General features: G+C 45.2%; 1 protein-coding gene across 1 annotated transcript in view; it reads right to left on the reverse strand.

Annotated features, from left to right (window-relative positions):
• Positions 1–20309, reverse strand: part of LOC112253524 (Golgi-specific brefeldin A-resistance guanine nucleotide exchange factor 1) — a 78660-nt gene that overhangs the window by 9867 nt on the left and 48484 nt on the right. The window contains 27 exon segments of the mRNA XM_042322767.1: positions 262–452; positions 1441–1687; positions 1899–2056; positions 2278–2503; positions 3950–4103; positions 4267–4361; positions 4485–4556; positions 4776–4899; positions 5097–5161; positions 5409–5585; positions 5673–5766; positions 5898–6134; positions 6332–6414; positions 7799–7881; positions 7884–7923; positions 8992–9115; positions 11447–11649; positions 11807–11895; positions 12017–12157; positions 12302–12497; positions 12696–12890; positions 13002–13100; positions 13196–13407; positions 15309–15480; positions 15600–15808; positions 16325–16472; positions 18432–18486. Of these exon segments, the coding sequence (XP_042178701.1) occupies positions 262–452; positions 1441–1687; positions 1899–2056; positions 2278–2503; positions 3950–4103; positions 4267–4361; positions 4485–4556; positions 4776–4899; positions 5097–5161; positions 5409–5585; positions 5673–5766; positions 5898–6134; positions 6332–6414; positions 7799–7881; positions 7884–7923; positions 8992–9115; positions 11447–11649; positions 11807–11895; positions 12017–12157; positions 12302–12497; positions 12696–12890; positions 13002–13100; positions 13196–13407; positions 15309–15480; positions 15600–15808; positions 16325–16472; positions 18432–18486 (3889 nt within the window).

A 20309-nucleotide genomic window follows, 5' to 3' on the forward strand; every position in this document is an offset into this window, starting at 1 on the left:
TATAACCGAAATCTCCCCAAATCCCCACCTTCCCTCCGCAACCCCACCTCCCACCCACACACACCTGAGGCAGAGCACACCTGGGGCATATTCAGGAGGGTACAACGTTGCAGAACCTTCAGATAGAGAAATATATTGTGTAGAACAGACATGATTGGTCATGTAGTTCGGAACGTTTCACCCAACTGAACAGAGCCCCTGAGCAGCACAGACACCAAGGTAGAAGGGAAAGAGGGCTGCGGTACTTACGTCCTGACTAACCTGTAATGACACCGTGTGGTAGCTGGCCGGGACTCCCTCGTCCTCCTCGTCGTCACTATGGGAACGGGAGGGCCTCTGGCTGGAGGCCTTGGCACGGCGGGATGCCCCCTCTTTCTCCCGAGGCTTCCTCCTCACACGGGACTTCTGGGAGTCGTACTTGTGGTTCTTCTTCTTCTCATGGGTCCTGTAGCCTTTAGGTCAGGAGAGATGGAGGGACTGTTTTTAGCCATTGTTACAGATATATCCTGAGTGTGAAATTTTCTCCTAATGGTTGACTGATATCTCTGAACAGAGAATGAATGCCCCACTGTTTGCTGCTCCCAAAGGTAATCCAATTTAGCAGTACAGAGACCATGAGACCATGTCTTTACCCTAAGGCGGCGTACAGTACCAAGACCTGATTGAGTTTAGGACTGGCCATTCTAGTGTAAGACAATGTGCAGTATGATAATAATTATCTTAATTGATAGGTCTATAGGGTATGACTTAGCGCTTAGGAAACTCTCCAGGAAAAACTACATTCCTTTCACGTAAACCCCAAAGGCTATATCAATTCTAATTGAGTAATAGCAGGTTTTAGGGCTGTGCGGTTTCCATTCGCTTCCCATATAGATTAGAGCGGTGCTTAGCGTGAGGTCTTTGATCAACCAAACTTTATTGCTAAGTGTGTAAAGCTGTGTTGACAGCAGGTATCTAAGGGTCTGGAGCGCTGGGAGAAATTAAAAGGCTATCAGTGGTGCCAGGCTTGCACAGTGCACCATCTCCCACTGTAATCCTTGCTTTACTCTAGAGTCTGGATCACTAACAGACTGCTGTTGCTGAATGAATGGGGAGAAGGGCAGCCGAGTGACACAGTCCTCAATTAGGGTTGGTGTGGGGGAGGCAGGGAACCCAGAGTCAGGTTAGTTACTATATAGACATGCATTGAGATCCCCTTCCAAAGGCTTTTAAGAGTAACCACCCAACATGCCAAACTATCAAAGCTTAATTTAGAAATTACTCAAACAGTTTGATGACATGTGTTCGCTTGGAAAACAGCATTGATGTAAAGGCAAATACAATGCTGAATTCATTGTTGGAAGATTAAGAAACACTTTGGAAAAAGACTGAATATAAAGTTAACCTCAAATAGGAATTGATTTGTCAGTCAACAGGAAGTGATGAAAGAGGAAGTTGTACCTCCGTTAAGGCTGGCCTCCACAAACACCCGGATGGCCTTGACACACAGCTCAAAGTTTTCAGGGGTGACATGTGCAGCATCGCGTACTATGAAGGAGAGGGACTCCACACACTTGATGAGGGACTTGGTGTCGTGGAAGCCCATGTCTTGGCCCAGGGTCAAGCTGTACTGGTTCACTAGAGGGTTGAGCAGGGGCTTGGAGCCAGAGGCCGGTACCTTGTTGATGTCCAGGTCATCTTTACCAACCTGCCAATATAAACACAGTGTGAGATGTTGAGGCATTAACTGACATTGATATGACAAAATAACACAAGCTTAGCTTTACTATTATAGTGTGGCGTTCCACAATAAACAGTGTAAAATAGTATTAACGCTATGAAGATCTCTGGAGTTAATCATCTGAGCACTCAAAAAAAAAGTGTGTGCAGGTGACGCGAGTGTGTGTGTGGGCTCTTACCACAAGCCATCCGCTGCTGGCCACGTCCACATCAGTGACAGAGCGGGGCATCCTGGACTTTCCGTGCTCCGTGTAGACCTCCGAGTCAGAGGTGTAGCCCCGGTCCAGACTCACCTCGCTGTGGTGGTGGGACGACAGCTCACTGTCCGACAGGGCACCTGGAACAAAGGTGGAAATAGCACAGAGTTTTTTTCTTCATACCAGGCATCAAAACACACCACTAACAGTGTGGACGTGTGCCTTGTAACAGAACAGCCGAGCTGTTTGTGTAAAGTCAACGCAATTGACAGTAAACTAGGTGATCATATGGTTTCTCCGCTGCCAAGGCCAACAAAGTAGGCTACCATGCCACGTGATGCTGTACATGTAAGAGGCTGACCTGTGTCGATGTCGGGACTGGTGGAGGTGACCTGGAAGGAGGCGGGTGGTTTGATCCCGGCCCCGATGCACTCGATTAGGGAGAAGAGGGTGAACCAGTCGTCTGTGCAGTGGATGTTGGCAGCGTTGGTCTTGAGCAGCTCATGGAGGCCGTAGGCCACCTCCCGGCTAACCCGGGCCAGGACGTGTGGTTTCATCATCAGCAGGAGACGCAGGGACAGCAGCACCTAGAGATAGGGTGGCAGGGGGGTTAAGTGGACGCCAACGTTGTATAAGACCAATTGCTTGAACTGCCGGTGACCTCGATCTCACTGATTAGGGAATTGAAGTACGTTCCCGACATTCGGCTCACAATTCCTAATACAGTTCAATGTATATACTGCACTAGGTCTCACAGTTCTTGGTCTCACTGCACATTTGAAAGGAAAAGATTAGAAAAACAAATGTGGGATTTGTGGATTCAAGTCCCTGCAACATAAGAGGTTTGCCCTGATCGCCACGGTTCACACAGAAAAGGAAGGAGGAAACACTATTAGTTGGCTGTAACAACGTCCATCTGGGTTAGAGATCAGATTGAAAGCCAATTAAAGACCTTATAGAAGAAATGGGACCAAAAGTTAATGCTCCATTTACAGTTTTCCTCGATTTCTTAAACACAGTGAAAGAAACTGAGATCCATGTGAGCGAAACTTGGATCCGTGTGGCCAAAACAATAACCTTTTTTTTGCACAACAGTCATTTGTCATTGGTTTTACACCAATGCAAACGCTAAACACTTTTGTGCAAAACAGTAGACGCAACTCTTTATCACAAGACACTTTTTGCAAAACAGCAGATAACTCCGTAAATAAGACAAAAAAAACAAGAATAATTCAGCTTTAAAAAAACAGATTCCCCCCCATGGTTAATAACAACCACTCTCAAAACAGTAGTGTTTTTACAACCAACATGTAAACAACCTTTACATAACTGGGCGCTTTTAACTCCTTCACAATCAATCCATAAATACATTTGAAAGTGTTCACTAGGGACTTGTTTGGTTTCCCAATGGGATATAAAGTAGAACACATTCCTATTTTCTTTACATTGCCGAGAAACTGCAATGATATAATAGTTCAAGGTCAATAGGACAGTCACATAATAAACGCTATTTAGGTTACAGGCCAGGTCACCAAGAAACCAGGTCTCTCTTGGAAAAAGATTAGATCAGTAAAAACTTGGCTAATTAAATTGTCCCACTGATCAACACAGACTAAGAATACTGATAGGTAGTTCATCCTGTGCCTTTAAGCCAGAACAAATTAAACATCTGATACCAGTATGATTGCATGAAACATCCTTTTTTTTAACTTGTTATACAACAAATTTAAGCCTCCTTTATGATTGCTGTTAAGCTCAGGCCAGATAAGACCGATTGCAATGGCTAAAGGACACTGACCTAATAAAGCTGCGTGTGTGTGTGTGTGTGTGTGTGTGTGTGTGTGTGTGTGACCATCAAATGTAAATCCCATTGGATCAACAGTCCAATCCTCCAATCACTCAGTGCCATCACTTGTCAGAAAACCTGCATCATCTCTGCATTATCTGTTTGACAGCACAAAACATGCATTAATGCAATGATGTACGCCTAGATAGTTTGGTTTCCGCTCTCGTGTGTGTGTGTGTGTGTGTACCTGTGAGCTGATGTCCTCTCTGCGCAGCAGGCGGATGGCCAGTCTGATGAGGCCCACCACAGCCCTCTCCACCAGGAAACAGCTCTCTGTAGCCTGGACACACAAGTGGCACAGGTGGTCCCGCACCGTCTGCCATACACATGACACGCGGTCCCTAAACACACACACAAAATTTATGGACTCAATAGCATAACAAAGCCTGATGTTCAAACAGCTGATTTGACTGATGTAATTCCTACTGGACTTGGGACAAAACATAAACAGGCGATCACACGGTCCCTGACTCAAAGCAAACACCGCACTGTTTCCTGCCGTACCTGTTCTCCATGACGATGCGTAGCAGCATCTCCAGGCAGAAAGCCGCGTCCTCCTCATCATACGTCTCCTCGTCAGGTGTGACTGAGATCAGAGCCTGTCCACGAGAAACAGCTCTTAGTAAACAACACCAGAACATTCTATACTACCTGCATCTCAGAAATTCATATTCAGCCAATCACATGTTATGAACAATATTTGCCTGGACTCTTATGATTACCTTCATCAGCTCCTGTAGAGACTCCAGCTGCAGGAATTTACTCTCTGTGATCAGCTTCTCTGGGTCACATTGCTGGCACGGGAGTGACAGGTAACAAATCAATTTTACCAGACTGACCGGGTATACAAAAAGCCACAAAAATGTATTCATAATTTGAAAAGATTCAAACTGCACGATATGAACCACACAGTTGAACTAGAACGTACAGTATACTGGTCACCAGAGACAATTTGAACGAGTGTGACAGAGACAAAGCAGTGGGATGAGGGATGATTGGTTTAGTTCTGGTACCTTGATACAGAGCATTGCTGCCTGCTTGGCCTCCTGGTTCTCAGTAGAGGGCCCACGTAGACCAGACTGCTCCGCTCCACTCAGAGTCAGCCAGTTCACAAAGCTCAGCACCGCAGACTCGCCCCTGGGAGAGACAGAGAGAAAGATGGAGAGATGTCAAACTCTTATAAGACATTTCATGTTTGGCGATAGCCACCCATTTCACAATATTACTGGAACTGGGTTTAAAATGTCAAAAACTCAAGAGGTTTCACAAGTGAAAGAGCTCAGCCTGCTATGCCAGCGTAACAGATTGTGTGACAGGATTGTGAGGTGACTTACCGATTTGAAGGCGTCTCTTCTCTTTGAAGCGAAATCTTTCCATTTGGCTCCACAAAATCCTCCACCTGTATGGACATAAGCAAACAAACGCCACAAGGAAATTATTTCTGGTTTTATACCAGCAGGCGGCAGTATAGCACCCAAATTCAAAAAGACCCATTTCACCCAACAAAATGAATGGAAGGTTTCCATAGGTACTCGAAACATGATCGAGGCCATTTGTTTTTCACAGACCATACAAAAAAACAGTCTTTCTTGGTTATGCCTGTCCCTGTCCATGACCATTGCTAGTTATGAAGAAACAGTTCTGACCTCCACCATGGCCTTGGGCAGCAGCTCGGCTCTGAACAGCTGCAGCATGGAGTCCATGATGTTCTTCCAGCCCTCCCTCAGGATATCACCGTGCCGGTGGGCCAGGTGGAACACGGTCTTAGCGGCTACCTGGGCCTTCCCGTTACTCCCAAACACCGTGGGAAGGTTCTCCGCCGACTGTATTGAACACACCCAGTGGAACATGTTAGAAAACTCCAGTAGGTGTAATGCTAAAGGTTCCCACATTTGAAATTAAGCACTTACCTCGCTGCTGAGCGTTGTAAACTTGCAGAGGGAGATGATCAAATTATCAAACACGTCACTGAATCCACAATGAGCTGATATCATGGCACATTTCCTAAAAAAAGAGAGAGACAAGCAGATTATCATCACGACTCGCTCTCATTGCCTTCCCCAATAGATGCTTCGTCAGCATCTCCTCAGAACCACAGTGCTGGGTCCAGAAACCCCTGGGGACGCCTAGTGTACCGGAAGCCAGCGATGGCCTTCTGGATGATGGCGTCATCCAGGCTCTTGTCGAAGACGTAGGAGAGGGCGGCGATGGTGGGCCCCCAGGTCATGGTGAACAGGTCGTGGTCGTAGCTGCCGGCAGGCACGTGGAGGAAGACCCCCTCGGAGGTGGCCCCCCGGTGGAGCAGCACGCTCCACACGTAATTCTCTTTCACCAGGCCTGACTGCTCGTCTGGCATCACTATCTCGTCATTCCTACAGGACAGAGAATACCACGGAGTGTGTGAACGCTAAACCGACCTTGATCATCTGGGGTGAGTTGTTTGACATAACTTACCGTCAAAGCTCAAACACTGATACAAATATATCCTCTTGAAATGATAGATTTACTTCATCGTGTGTGTGTGTGTGTGTACACGTCACAAACATTTCTATACAAGACTATGGCTTACTTGATTGCATTGTAGATGTCCTCCAGCATATCCTGATCGAAGTCTGTATTTCCATTCACACCCTTCAGATTCTTCTTGAATTGCTACATGAAGGTGGGGGGAACGGACATCAATACTGAATCAGGGCACCATCAACACATCAATCATTGTGGAGCTCTGCCAGCTGGCCTGGCTCTGGCATCCAACCCTTAGGCATGCAATGCGCTTGCTAATTGAGCATCCAACAATTAAGGGGATGGGGGGCCAAGGAGCTTTACCAACGTATGTGTCACTTAATACGGTTAGGTGTGATGTTAGACAAACAGGATCGAGGCCAAGAGCCACAGCAAATAAACAGATCCGCCGTGTGTTGACGGATAGAGTCAAGGCTCCTGGTCGGCTGCGTGCTTCGGCTGATAGCAGGTAAAACAGAGGGGAAACACGAGATGCTTTGCAGTGGGATGGACAGACAGAGAAATGAACACAATGAAGGCTCAGGGGCCATGGGCTCAGGGTTGTGTTTGTCATACCAGTCCCCCTCCACCCCAGAGCGGAGCAGACGACGGTAATAATAGCCGCCACAGACACAAAGCAGCTGGCCGTGTTGCCTGCCAAGTCATCATAGGACTGACATCCAGAGAGCAGAGCTGTTCCACACTTATGGATTTGTTGGGGAGCTACAATGTGTTATGCGGTAGCTGATATTCTATTGCTCTGAATTGTACTCTTGCCAGGATGCCCCGAGTCCATTTTATTCCACATAATATCGTATCATGGCATTTGTATGACACTTGGAGACGTACCATCGTAAGGACTTTAATCTGTAATTATATACTGTGCTGTAAATAGTCAGCAAATTGAACAGTAGGCATTTCATTGCCCCTAGAAAAATATAAGGTAAAACAAATCAGTTGCTCTCATTGCAGATTAGAATTCCATAATGGCAACTTGGAATACTGTTTGTGGCCCACCCGCGCTCTCTTCAGAACCCTGTCCATGGGACTTGTGTTTAGTCTTCAGGCGCTGTCACTCACACAGAGAGAGGGAGCCAGGACAGCAGAGGACGCCCCCCCCCGTCCTCTCCTCGCTCACTTCTTCCACCACTGCCGCCTGTTCACATGACTAACCAGGATGATCTCATCCCACAGACCACCACTGGGCACAGCTGTTACAGGAGGTCTGTCAGACCATCAGAGGGTCTGAAAGAACCAGTACAACATACTAATGTAGGGTGTCTAAAAGGGTCTTAACAGGGTCTCTAGCAAAACCCATCACTGCCTGGCACAAGTGGTCATAAGAAGTGATTGAAATCAGATCTAACATATGTGGTTGATGAGTGCATTTCTAAGACAATTTGTAGAAGTTGTAGAAAACTTACTATACTTACGAATTGAAGTTATTTTCCATTTTATTTCAATACAAATAAATCTTTGAAATATATAAAAAATAGTGATGAGTCTTCATGGGAAATAAATTGTGCGTGTTTACCTCAACAGTCATGGGGATGTTCTGCTTGCGCACGTTGTTGTTGTGCTGGTCCGTGTTGAGCATGATGACAGCGTAGGCCAGGCGAAGCCCGCGTCGTTGGTCATGAAGGGAGACCCGTTCACTTTCTACACACACACACAAAATAACCCTCTTTCCATCCATATATACATCAACAGCTGAGTTGCAGGCACTATTTCAGGTATAGTTCCAGATATATTATAGTGTGTAACTACCTTCGGCATAACGTTCAAATATCTATACTGAACAAAAATATAAACGCAACATGTAAAGTGTTGGTCCCATGTTCCATGAGCTGAAATAAAAGATCCCAACGGGCCTCACGACCACGTGTAACCATGCCAGCTCAAGACCTCCACATCCGGCTTCTTCACCTGCGGGATCGTCTGAGTCCAGTCACCTGGACAGCTGATGAAACTGAGGAGTATTTCTGTCTGCAATAAAAAACCTTTTGAGGGGAAAAACTTATTCTGATTGGCTGGACCTGGCTCCCCAGTGAGTCGGCCTATGCCCTCCAAGGCCCAACCATGGCTGCACTGCTACCCAGTCAAGTGAAATCCATAGATTAGGGCCTAATGAAATTATTATAATTGACCGATTACCTTATATAAACTGTAACCCAGTAAAAATTTTGAAATGGTTGCATTTCGATTTTTGTTCAGTATATATTTGTGCTGCTGAAAGTGCAGTCACGACGTATGACTGCTCAATAGCGGAAAAATACAAGTGTGTATTAAGAATATCTGTAAAGTCATTCAATGCGATTGTGTATGGAGAGACTATGAAAAGACATTACTAGGAATACTTTCCAGGTCACGAGGATGACCCTCTCCGTTTATTTAAGGAACAGCCAGTGGCCCCCATTGGTTTGTCCCCCTGCCTTTGATCAACAGGCCGGCTCTGTTATGCCAACTTTGCCGTTGGCACTGCTGCATTTTACTATTCCCCTAATTACTTGAGTGATTAATGTCCCTGATTCAGATCTGGGTCGGCGTTCCACTGGACGTAATTACCTGATGATAGGGACAGTTGGTGACAAGGATAGGGACAGTTGGTGGCAAGGATTGCCTTGCCATGCGGTAATGGAAGAAGTGTGTGAGTCCCTCCGGGTGCCCTGAGCGCGAGAGCGAGAGAGAAAGAACGCCTTTCAAGGGGGGTGAAGGCAGCTGACTTACATGCCAGGTGTCTGTGAAGGTTTCCAAAAGTCGATGGATGACCGGAGCCTCTCCTGGCAGTCTGAAGGCCTCCAGATACAGACGCAGCGCCTCGTCAATACGCAGTCCTTGGAAAGTGAACGTGCTGCACATGGGAATGGGAGAATGAGTATAAAGCACTAATATGTAGCATACCAGTCAAAAGATTAGACACCTACTCATTCAAGATTATTATTATTTTGTTTAATAGTGAAGACATCAAAACTATGAACTAACACATATGGAATCACGTAGTAACAAAAGAAAGTGTTAAACAAATCAAAATATATTTTAGATTCTTCAAAGTAGCCACCCTTTGCCTTGATGACAGCTTTGCACACCCTTGGCATTCTCTCAACCAGCTTCATGAGGTACTGTAGTCGCCTGGAATGCATTTCAATTAACAGGTGTGCCTTGTTAAAAGTTCATTTGTGGTATTTCTTTCTTTCTTCATGCCAATCAGTTGTGTTGTGACAAGGTAGGTGGTATACAGAAGTTAGCCCTATTTGGTAAAAGACCAAGTCCATATTATGGCAAGAACAGCTCAAATAAGCAAAGAAAAATGACAGTCCATCGTTACTTTAAGACATGAAGGTCAGTCAATTCTGAAAACGTCAAGAACTTTGAAAGTTTCTTCAAGTGCAGTCGCAAAAACCATCAATCGATATGATGAAACTGGCTTTCATAAGGACCGCCACAGGAAAGGAAGACCCAGAGTTACCTCTGCTGCAGAGGATCAGTTCAGAGTTAACTGCACCTCAGATTGCAGCCCAAATAAATGCTTCACAGAGTTCAAGTAACAGACATCTCAACATCAACTGTTCAGAGACTGCGTGAAATCTGGCCTTCGATGTCAAATTTCTACAAAGAAACCACTACTAAAAGGACACCAATGAGAAGAAGAGATTTTGCTTGGGCCAAGAAACACGAGCAATGGACATTAAACCGGTGGAAATCTGGTTTTTGGTCTGATGACTCCAAATTTGAGATTTTTGGTTCCAACAGCCGTGTCTTTGTGAGACGCAAAGTAGGTGAACGAATGATCTCCGATCTCCCCTGGGAAGCATGGAGGTGGTGGTGTGGTAGTGCTTTGCTGGTGACACCGTCTTGATTTATTTAGAATTCAAGGCACACTTAACCAGCATGGCTACCACAGCGATACACCATCCAATCTGGTTTGCGCTTAGTGGGACTATCATTTGTTTTTCAACAGGACAATGACCCAAAACACACTTCCAGGGGCTGTGTAAGGGCTATTTGACCAAGAAGGAGAGTGATGGAGTGCTGCATCAGGTGACCTGACCTCCACAATCACCAGACCTCAACCCAATTGAGATGGTTTGGGATGAGTTGGACCACAGAGTGAAGGAAAAGCAGCCAACAAGTGCTGAGCATATGTGGGAACTCCTTCAAGACTGTTGGAAAAGCATTCCTCATGAAGCTGGTTGAGAGAATGCTAAGAGTGTTGAAAGCTGTCATCAAGGCAAAGGGAGGTTACTTTGAAGAATCTCAAATATTTTGATTTGTTTAACACTTTTTTAGGTTACTACATGATACCATGTGTGTTATTTCATAGTTTTGAAATGCAGAATGAGTAGGCGTGTCCAAACTTCTGACTGGTACTGTATATTTTGAAGTATATTCTTCAATTTCCTGTCAGGTCTTTTTTTTTTACACAACTATACATACACTGAGTATACCAAACATAAGGAACATCTTCCTGATATTGAGTTGCACCTTCCCATTTGGACCTCAGAACAGCCTCAATTCGTTGGGGCATGAACTCTACAAGGTGTCGAAAGCGTTCCACGGGGATGCTGACCCCAATGCTTCCCACAGTTGTGTCAAGTTGGCTGGATGTCCTTTGGGTGGTGGACCATTCTTGATACACACGGGAAACTGTTGAGCGTGAAAATCCCAGCATCGTTGCAGTTAACACACTCAAACCGGTGTGCCTGGCACCTACTAACATACCCCATTCAAAGGCACTTAAATATTGTTTCTTGCCCATTCACCCTCTGAACAGCACACATACACAATCCATGTGTCAATTGTCTCAAGACTTAAAAATCCTTCTTTAACCCGTCTCCTCCACTTCATCTACATTGATTGAAGTGGATTTAACAAGTGACATCAATAAGAGATCATAGCTTTCACCTGGATTCACCTGGTCAGTCTATGTCATGGCATTCTTAATGTTTTGTATACTCAGTGTATACAGTTGTGTACTGTATTTGATCATTGTTATGGATTGAAGACAAATCAACTCCTAGGTTTCAAGTCAATAAACTTCACTGCTTCACTATTCATTGCTTCACGAGTAACTGACAAAACCAAGCTTCAGTACAATTAAATGAAGGAGAAGATCCAGAAAAGGTCTTCTTTTAAAACCAACTGGTTGTACAGCACGCTGCCAGGAAATGATAAAGACTCGTACTTGACGAAGCTGTCCAGTAGCTCCATGTGCTTGCGGTCACTGATGAACTCTCCGATCTGCTTCTTGTCGAGGCGGGGGTTCTCCCGGAGCCACTGGGCCACCTCGTTGTTGTCCATGGGGCTGCTGAGGAGACCCTTCTCCTGCAGGAACTGGATGCCTTTCTTAGGCTTCTGGTTGAACTGCTCTGTGCCGCTGTTCAGCAGCTGTAATCATACAAATAAATACTATCACTTCAGTTTAGAGAGACAAACGCCATTGGCATCAATGCATGATTCACGTCAAAGTCAGCGTTTACAGTATGTGTTCGACAGCCATGAAAGTAAGTTATTTAAAACAGATATACAACAAAATAAAACCTACCTTCTTTTTATTTCTGATGTCCAACAGCTCTTGAGAATCAGGTAAACAAGACGAGAAGCGTTGAGGCTTTGTCGGTTCTTTCTTCTCAGCTAACAAAAATAAAATAAAGACAATTTTCACTTTTAATTCAATTTCATTCATGGCTATAGAGCGGAATGCTAACCCAGTTCTCGAGGAGACCTGACCACTGGTTAGTAAAACCAAACCTACCAGATGGTTGTGTCTCCTCCTGGTCTTGTCTGCCCAGTCTCATCTTCTCTGCCATTAGGTGCCCGCTGGTAGGTGGAAGGGGCACGCTGTCAGCCTCTGGAACATTCTGACTGTTGGCACGGTTCACCTGCCTGCCTTCTTCTACAACCAAATATGACAAACATATTCATGACTACCCCTCTATACACATCTGATACAACTACAGTCAATGTTGAACAAAGCCCATTATAGTATGAGACTATCATAGCAGAAAGTACATCAAATGTTTGATAGAAATCTGCATACCTGTGGTTGTGTCTACATGGTCATTGGTTGAGCCCTCCCCTTCCACCAACACAGTTTCTGCTGATTGGTCCTGCTGAGCTGTGCTGTTGAGCACCTTAGCCTGACAGTGGGCCTCAGTGCTGTCAATAACAGTCAGTAGGGCCTCTAGTGAGAGAAGGTGAGTTGTGTAGAGCTGTCCGGACACAGGAAAGGCATTCTGCAAGACAACATGATACAAACACACCATAGGTCAACAAAAGAGAACAATGTTCCCCTGAAAATGTAAAGCGTGGAGCGTGACGACATGCATCAAATTGAAATTAATAAAAGTATTAAGCCGTGACTGAACAGGACAGTAGACACTCTTCTAATGCAGATTTCAGAAAGTCAAAAGAGCTGGCGTCCCAGTTCCCACCTTGGAGAGCAGCTTGGTGAGGTCTTCAAACAGGTTTGAGCAGTAGAAGTCACAGTCGTGGTTGATGTAGAGCTCGGTAACGAAGCTGGGGATCCTCCAGAGCTGCACCAGGGCCTCCAGGGCCATCTCCTTCATCTCATAAGGCATCTTCATGTTCTCTGACGTGATGATGTCCATCAGCTTCTTCAGATACATCTGCACACACCCCAGGTCATTCGGTTTAGTTGGTTGTTTTACAACGACTCGTGCGGTTGTGTCAAACAATTGTGTGACAATATCGCAAACAAAAGAAAACACTCCAAATACCTCAAGCTGAAACTTCAAATGTCCTCGCATGCTCTCAAAGAGCAAGAAGCAGGCTCGTATGGAGGCGGTACACAGGTTCATACGGTCCACATTTAGCAACTGAAAAGGGAAACATGTTGTTATGTCATATTGTGTAGAAGACACAATAGAAGGGTCAAGTTCCCCCTCCTGAATAAGCCTGTGGTGTACAGTACCTGGAAGAGGTGTCTGCAGAGCTCGTCTTTGACCAGACCCAGCAGTGACTGGTAGGGGGCAATGTGGGCAGCTTCCAGAGCCACGGTCAGCAGCTGCAGGCCCATGTGCATCATGGCATCCGTGTTGTGGCGGTCATGGGGGTTGGTCAGCGAGATGAGGAAGCGGAAGAGCTCCCGCAGACAGGGCAGACCGTAGGGGATGAGAGTCGCACCTGGGAGGTTAAGAAGAAACACAAAACAGGAAATTATTGACAAAGCAGGATGTGAGTCAGCTAACGTCGATAAACTTATGTTTCAGGTTGAGTCAATAAGATTTTTTCACAATATGTATATTTCACAATATTTAGGCAACGCCTTGATCCTGCTTTGTAGTATAACCCTCTGGTGGCGTGAAACACGAGTAGAGTTTCAAAATGTTGGTAATTTTCCCCAAATTCCATGGTTTTCCAGAAACCTAGATTTCCTGCTTATTCCCTCGTAGTTTGAGGAATCTTCCAACCAGGATATCTGGAAAACTGGGGAATATTGGGACAGTTACCTGAATTATGCAACCCTAGACATGAGATATAAAATAAGACATGGGTAAGAATGAAGGACACTCAGAGACAAGTTGCGGGACATAGTGCATTCGGAAAGTATTCAGACACCTTGACTTTTTCCACATTTTGTTACGTTACAGCCGTATTCTAAAATGGATTAAATAAATAAACTTCTACACACAATACCCCATAATGACAAAGCGAAAACAGGTTTTTAGACATTTTTGCAAATTACAGACCCGTTGCTATGAGACTCGAAATTGAGCTCAGGTGCATCCTGTTTCCATTGATCATCCTTGAGATGTTTCGACAACTTGGAGTCCAATAATGGTAAATTCAATTGATTGGACATGATTTGGAAAGGTACACATCTGTCTATATAAGGTCCCACAGTTGACAGTGCATGTCAGGGCAAAAACCAAGCCATGAGATCGAAGGAATTGTCCGTAAAGCTCAGAGACAGGATTGTGTCGATGCACTGATCTGGGAAGGGTACCAAAACATTTCTGGAGCATTGAATGTCCAAGAACACAGTGGCCTCTATCATTCTAAAATGGAAGAGGTTTAGAACCACCAAGACTTCCTTAAGCTGGCCGCCCGGCCAAACTGAGCAATCGGGGGAGAAAGGGATTGGTGAGGGAGGTGACCAAGATTCTCTGGTCTGATGAAACCAAGATTTAACTCTTTGTCCTGAATGCCAAGCGTCACGTCTGGAAGAAACCTGGCATCATCCCTACAGTGAAGTATGGTGGTGGCAGCAACATGCTGTGGGGATGTTTTACAGCGGCAGGGACTGGGAGACTAGTCAGGATCGAGGGAAAGACGAACAGATCCAAGTACAGAGAGATCCTTGATGAAAACCTGCTCCAGAACACTCAGGACTTCAGACTGGGGTGAATTTTTACCTTCTAACAGGACAATGACCAAAGCACACAGCCAAGAGAACACAGGAGGAGCTTCGGGACAAGTTTCTGAATGTCCCTGAGTGGCCCAGCCAGAGCCCGGACTTGAACCCGATCGAACATCTCTGGAGAGACCTGAAAATAGCTGTGCAGCGACGCTCCCCATCCTACCTGACAGAGCTTGAGTGGATCTGCAGAGAAGAATGGGAGAAACTCCCCAAATACAGGTGTGCTGAGCTTGTAGTGTCGTACCCAAGAAGACTCGAGGATTTAATCGCTGGCAAAAGTTCTTCAACAAAGTACTGAGTAAAGGGTTTGAATACTTATGTATATGGGATATTTTTTTTTCATCAATTTGCAAAAATGTATAAAAAAATTGGTTTTGCTTTGACATTATGGTGTATTATATGAGATTGATTAGGGGGGGAAAAAACAATTTAATCAATTTTAGAATAAGGCTGTAACGTAACAAAATGTGGAAAGTCAAGGGGTCTGAATACTTTCTGAATGCACTGTAGGTTGAGACATGGGGTGAGACATGTTGAGACATATGAACAGACATGAGACAAGGTGAGACAGAGGGCGAGATGTAAAATGGAACAGGTTGAGGCACGGTGAAACCCAAACTGAACGCTGGTTGGTAGTGGAGGTAAGAGGGCTCACCATCCTCACCATCTCTCTGAGTTTGCTGTGGTGTGAAGCGGACTCCTCGGGGGTTGACGTAATCCATGTCATGTATTGAGGCCGAGTCTGACTGCTCCGTCACAGAGTCTCTGTCCTCCAAGACCTCAGGGATGGACTCCACCGAAGCTGACTGGGCACGATCCACCTGCCTCCCCTCAGACTGGCAGGGGAAACAGAAACAGAGTATGAACATTGATGAGCTCCAACAGACTTAATTCAAATATGCACAAAATGACACAACATAGCTGCTTCCAATGCCCCCCCCCACCCTCACCCCACCTGAGCATCCAGGCGTCCAGGCTCTGTGGAAGGGCTAGTTGCTGTGCCTGGGGTGGTGGCGACAGAGCTGCTCTGGTCCAGGTCTGTCAGGTCCTCTCTGGAGGTGGCCTTGGAGCAGGTGTCCAGGCCGCTGTCTGTGGGGCTAGACATGGAAGAGGCCATGCTGTCTGGGACAGACAAACTAACCTGCTCGATGAAAAGGTCACCACCTGGTAGACACAAACACACACCGACCATGGTTAGATACATCAGATGTTTTGTGGTTGGAGACCGCCTCTATAGACGTATTCACAATATACATTTTTCCACTTTAGAGTGCCTAACAGTATAAATGTTGATATATCTATGATGTTTAAATTTGATTGACATAAAATGAAGCCCCCTTGGACCAAATATGATTTGATTTACAGAAGAGGCATTTGCTCATTACTAAAGGAAGCGTTTGTTGTTGATGTTGTGGCGTGGCATGCATTGATATCGTCGGTCAATGGTCTGTTTTCTGGTTATTGCAACGTGGTAGCAGTAATAGATGAAAAGTTAATTTAAAAGATCATAGAAGTGCTGGAGTGGGGTGTAGCAGTCCCGACCTCTGACCACTTATGCCCCGACGGCAACGGGGGTTCAAGCCTCTGCTCGGCAGACGATCCTTCTTTAATGTACCACCTCCCATGTCTATCCCCAGGACCTGGTTTCTAACTCAGTCTAAAAAAACAATAAAATCTCACCAGTGAGGTTGTTGTGGCTAAGGGTGGCGGGAGGGGCCTGCTCCAATCCGCCCGAGGCGCTTCGTACCATGTGATGGGGGGGCCGGGGCGAGCGTTTCTGCTTCTTCCACTTTGATGACTCGCTCATCCCACCAGCGCGCATCTTCAGCTGGAACCAGTAGAACACACTCAGTAAACAGTCACACACAAACGCTGACTATGCGCTTAGCTAGAGGGTGTTGTAATATCACATTGTACAGATGAGGGTATTGCATCAGGTTGGACTTTTAAAAGCAATAGGATCCTTCTGGACCATTTACATACTTGGACAGTGACCGTTTTAAAACAGAAAGTAACAGACCGACATCTGAAAACACAAGACAGTGACCGTACACAAAAACGCAGCCACATGCTTCATTCTGTTTAGCAAATGCCGAGACTGCATAGAAGTATCCCCAAATGGCAAGATACAATATACCTATGAGGGTGAATTATAAGACTATACAACAAAAAGTGACAATCACAAGAAACAAATTCAAGCAACCATCAAAAAAATGCACGCAGTAAGATCTGTTTCATTCTACAAACTAACCCCCATGGCATGGTTTGTGTACTCTACACATCTAACAAAATCAATACATTTATCATTAGATGCATCTACAATATGGTATACAAATATTTTAACAATTTTGGCCCCCATCGCATTGTGTATGAATCTTCCAAAGGGGGCGGCAAATGGGTTCTGAACAAGAAGGGAGGGGCAGGGTGGATAGGAAGGAGGGATGGTCATTCTCCAACTGAGGCACCAGAGTCTCCTTACCTGCACTCGTTTGTTTTTCCACAAGATATTGTAAGCCTCAGGAGAGAAGGGGGCAGGTGCCCGTGATTAGTGATGGACGACATTTTAGCATTAGCACACAGACAAGACACTCAGTCAGTGATGCATTGGGGGGGGTCCGAACAGAGCACTATGCAAACTCCCCAGGGATGGGTTTGTTTGGGGAAGGGGTGGTGGGTTAGGAGGCTCCATACGAAGACGTTGAAGAATGAGCAGACAAAACAGTGAAGGGCAGGCAATCAGACAGAACGGCAGGTTTCATATTGGAACTGCTTCAAGCCCATTACTATTTTTATTTGTACGATTTGTACATTTGGAGTCTAGGTTTGATGAGGTATGATTGTGAAACAAAAGTCACTTGGAGTTTTTTTGTGGTGTGAGGCTAAACCAGAAATGTCAGCGAAATGTCCGATCTAAGCTACACGATGCAAATATACAAAAATGGGTATGACTACAACTTATTTTGTCGTACAGCCTGAAACTATTAGCCAACATTTATTTTCCATTAAATTAAGTTTAATTAAGTTGTTAAGTGGGAAAAACTATTTGAATAATGAATGTAAAATTTGTGTTGTGGAAATATGAAATTCCTTGAAACCAAAGTTCTAAGAAAATGCTGAAATATCCCTCAAATGCATCTTCATGCATTCACTCCAGAAAGCCATGCTATCCTGGCCCATTTCAATGCACTAGCGAGAGCCAATGGAAAGTTGTGGCTTTATCAAGTACCCTCTCTAAGCCCCTCTGATTGGTGTTTATAGGCTGTTCTGCACAAATAAGATCCTGTGTGTCCAGGATACAGGATGGGATCTGTGGGAGGGAACACAGGCAAATGAGCAGTTTGAAAGGAGGAACTCAAAGAAAATCAACAAAAGGACTTTTTTTTTTTTTTGAAGGCAGCGTCCGATGAGACAGAGGTGATACTGGGAAAGAACTCCATCTTGATGGGTGGAAGCAGAGGGAGGGGCATTTAGGGTATCCAGTTTCAATCCTGTACCACAAGACAAGATATTATTATTGTGTAAAGACACTTTTCTGTTTAGCTGTGAGGGAGTAGACACCCAGTAAAAAAAGGTTACATTTCTTCCCTGTTGGATACTTCATGCACTCTAGTTTCAGAACCAATAGAGGGTTTTTTGCGGTGGCCATCCCTGCAGAGTACAATGATTATTCACAGCACCATGGGGATGACAGGAACAAGGGGAGACAAAGGGAGGGGGTATTGCAAGCAAATTAGTCATAGCCAGAGAGTAGTGGCACATTCAACATCTAGGCCTAATTTGAGTTTACCTTCTTCATGTTAGCACCCACAAAACTTTTGGCCTCTTCTTTAAATTGGGGTAGTCTGGAAGAAAAACGGAAAATAGATGTCAATTGTCTGACAAATACAGCTACATTTTATCAAACGATTCTTTCCTCCCTCTGTGTTGAGCCCCTGTGCCTTCTCAACCTCTACTGTCAATTCAAGGTAATTCATTCATCAGCCACCGTGAGGTGACAGGAAACCTGATATCCACACCAACAAAGCAGTTTGTCCATTTGCAGACAATATTTAAAGATGAGTCACTTTCAATTCAACCTGCACACTGAATATGCAGGGTGAGAGCACAGATGGTTTTAAGCCCTAGAAAACTTTGTGACGCCAAGGGAAGTAGCTACATGCATAACACCGTTTAGACTAACATGGAGACTAGTCTGAATGTTCTTAAATACCACACTGAAAGAAATCTATTGTGTGACCTCAATATCCATGCAGGGACAAAGAACCTGTACATTTGTTGGTAATCTTAGCTGAAATAATATGTAATCTCTCAAAGGCTTGCAGACAGAAGAAGAGAAACAGCTGGTGTACAAGTTGACAATTGCTTTACAAAGTTATTTTTTTAACTAACCAAACTTCCATGAAAATAATCATAAACAGACAGAGAGCGAGAGAGAGAACAATGCTTATGAGGCACTAGGCTGACAGAAGACAGAAGCAATCTGTCTCGGAGGGCATTTATTCCCGGACCCAGATGAGCTTCTCAGTGGCTTGGTGAGATGAGCTGGGCAGCGTAATGTTCTCTAATGCATCACACATTGTCTGAGAACATTGTGCTCTGTGGACTCTTGGGCTTTGCGGCGAATGAGATGTCACTGGCTGTCTCTCTCACACACACACACAGAGAGAGAGAGACGGGCCCCTGACGTTAACTCCCGCGTTAATAGTCTTGTCTTGCAAGCTCGATTATTGGATGATCTGTGGGTCCAACAGATTAACATCCCTAATACTTTCAGCAGGCGATCTAAGCCTCCTCGTGAGCACTCGATGAGATCCGCTGCTCATTACACCCAGCCTGGGGGAGGGGCTGCCCAAGGCGCTCACATCTTTATTATGGACGAGCTGTGGACAAGAGGGGGGGCTGGCCAGCCAATAAAGACACCGACAAATGAGGACGGTACTTGGATGTTGGGAAAAGGGCAGTAATAGGCCTACTTTTTTTTAATACCACGGACACAGACTGCAACGGCTGTCATTTTCTATTTGAATATCCAACAACCAATACACAGTGCTGTAAGAAATATGATAAGAAGCTGCTACAGTGTATAACTCCCAGCACTGACACAAACGGACCAAGAACGTGCTGACGGTGACGTGGTGATATCAACTGGCTCTATTGTGAAAGACAACACCATGTTTTTTAACAAATCCTGCATCAAATAGCCTCGTCTGACATCCACGCGCCTCCAAGACAGAATTACACTGTGACTATATTTTGTTTGTTCTCGCGGTGGTGGTGGGGGGGCTCTAATACATTTAGAGAATGAGACGACTCTATTCCCGATTATTTTCGGATCATTTCTGGCAGGATTAATGGCCATGCTAATGCTGCATGTGTGTGTTTATGGGGGAGCCACTCCTCTTCATCTATATGCAGATCATACATCTGGCGCTCTTCTGCAGGCGGATCCCCTCGTCTGTGAGACGATGCGAGTGGAAGTCTAATGTATGGGCCTCTGGGAGAGGAGGTGGGGAAGCGACGTGGAGCCACCCTATGCTAAATACCGGTAGAAAAAGCATGTTATTGCATTAGTGAACCAGTGACCTCTGAATGCAGAGGCATATTAAGATGCAAAGTGTTGCTGAGGACGTTAACATATTTAACAATAATACCTATTGAGGCTTCC

This window comes from Oncorhynchus tshawytscha, linkage group LG06, assembly GCF_018296145.1.
Source record: "Oncorhynchus tshawytscha isolate Ot180627B linkage group LG06, Otsh_v2.0, whole genome shotgun sequence".
Taxonomy (NCBI): domain Eukaryota; kingdom Metazoa; phylum Chordata; class Actinopteri; order Salmoniformes; family Salmonidae; genus Oncorhynchus; species Oncorhynchus tshawytscha.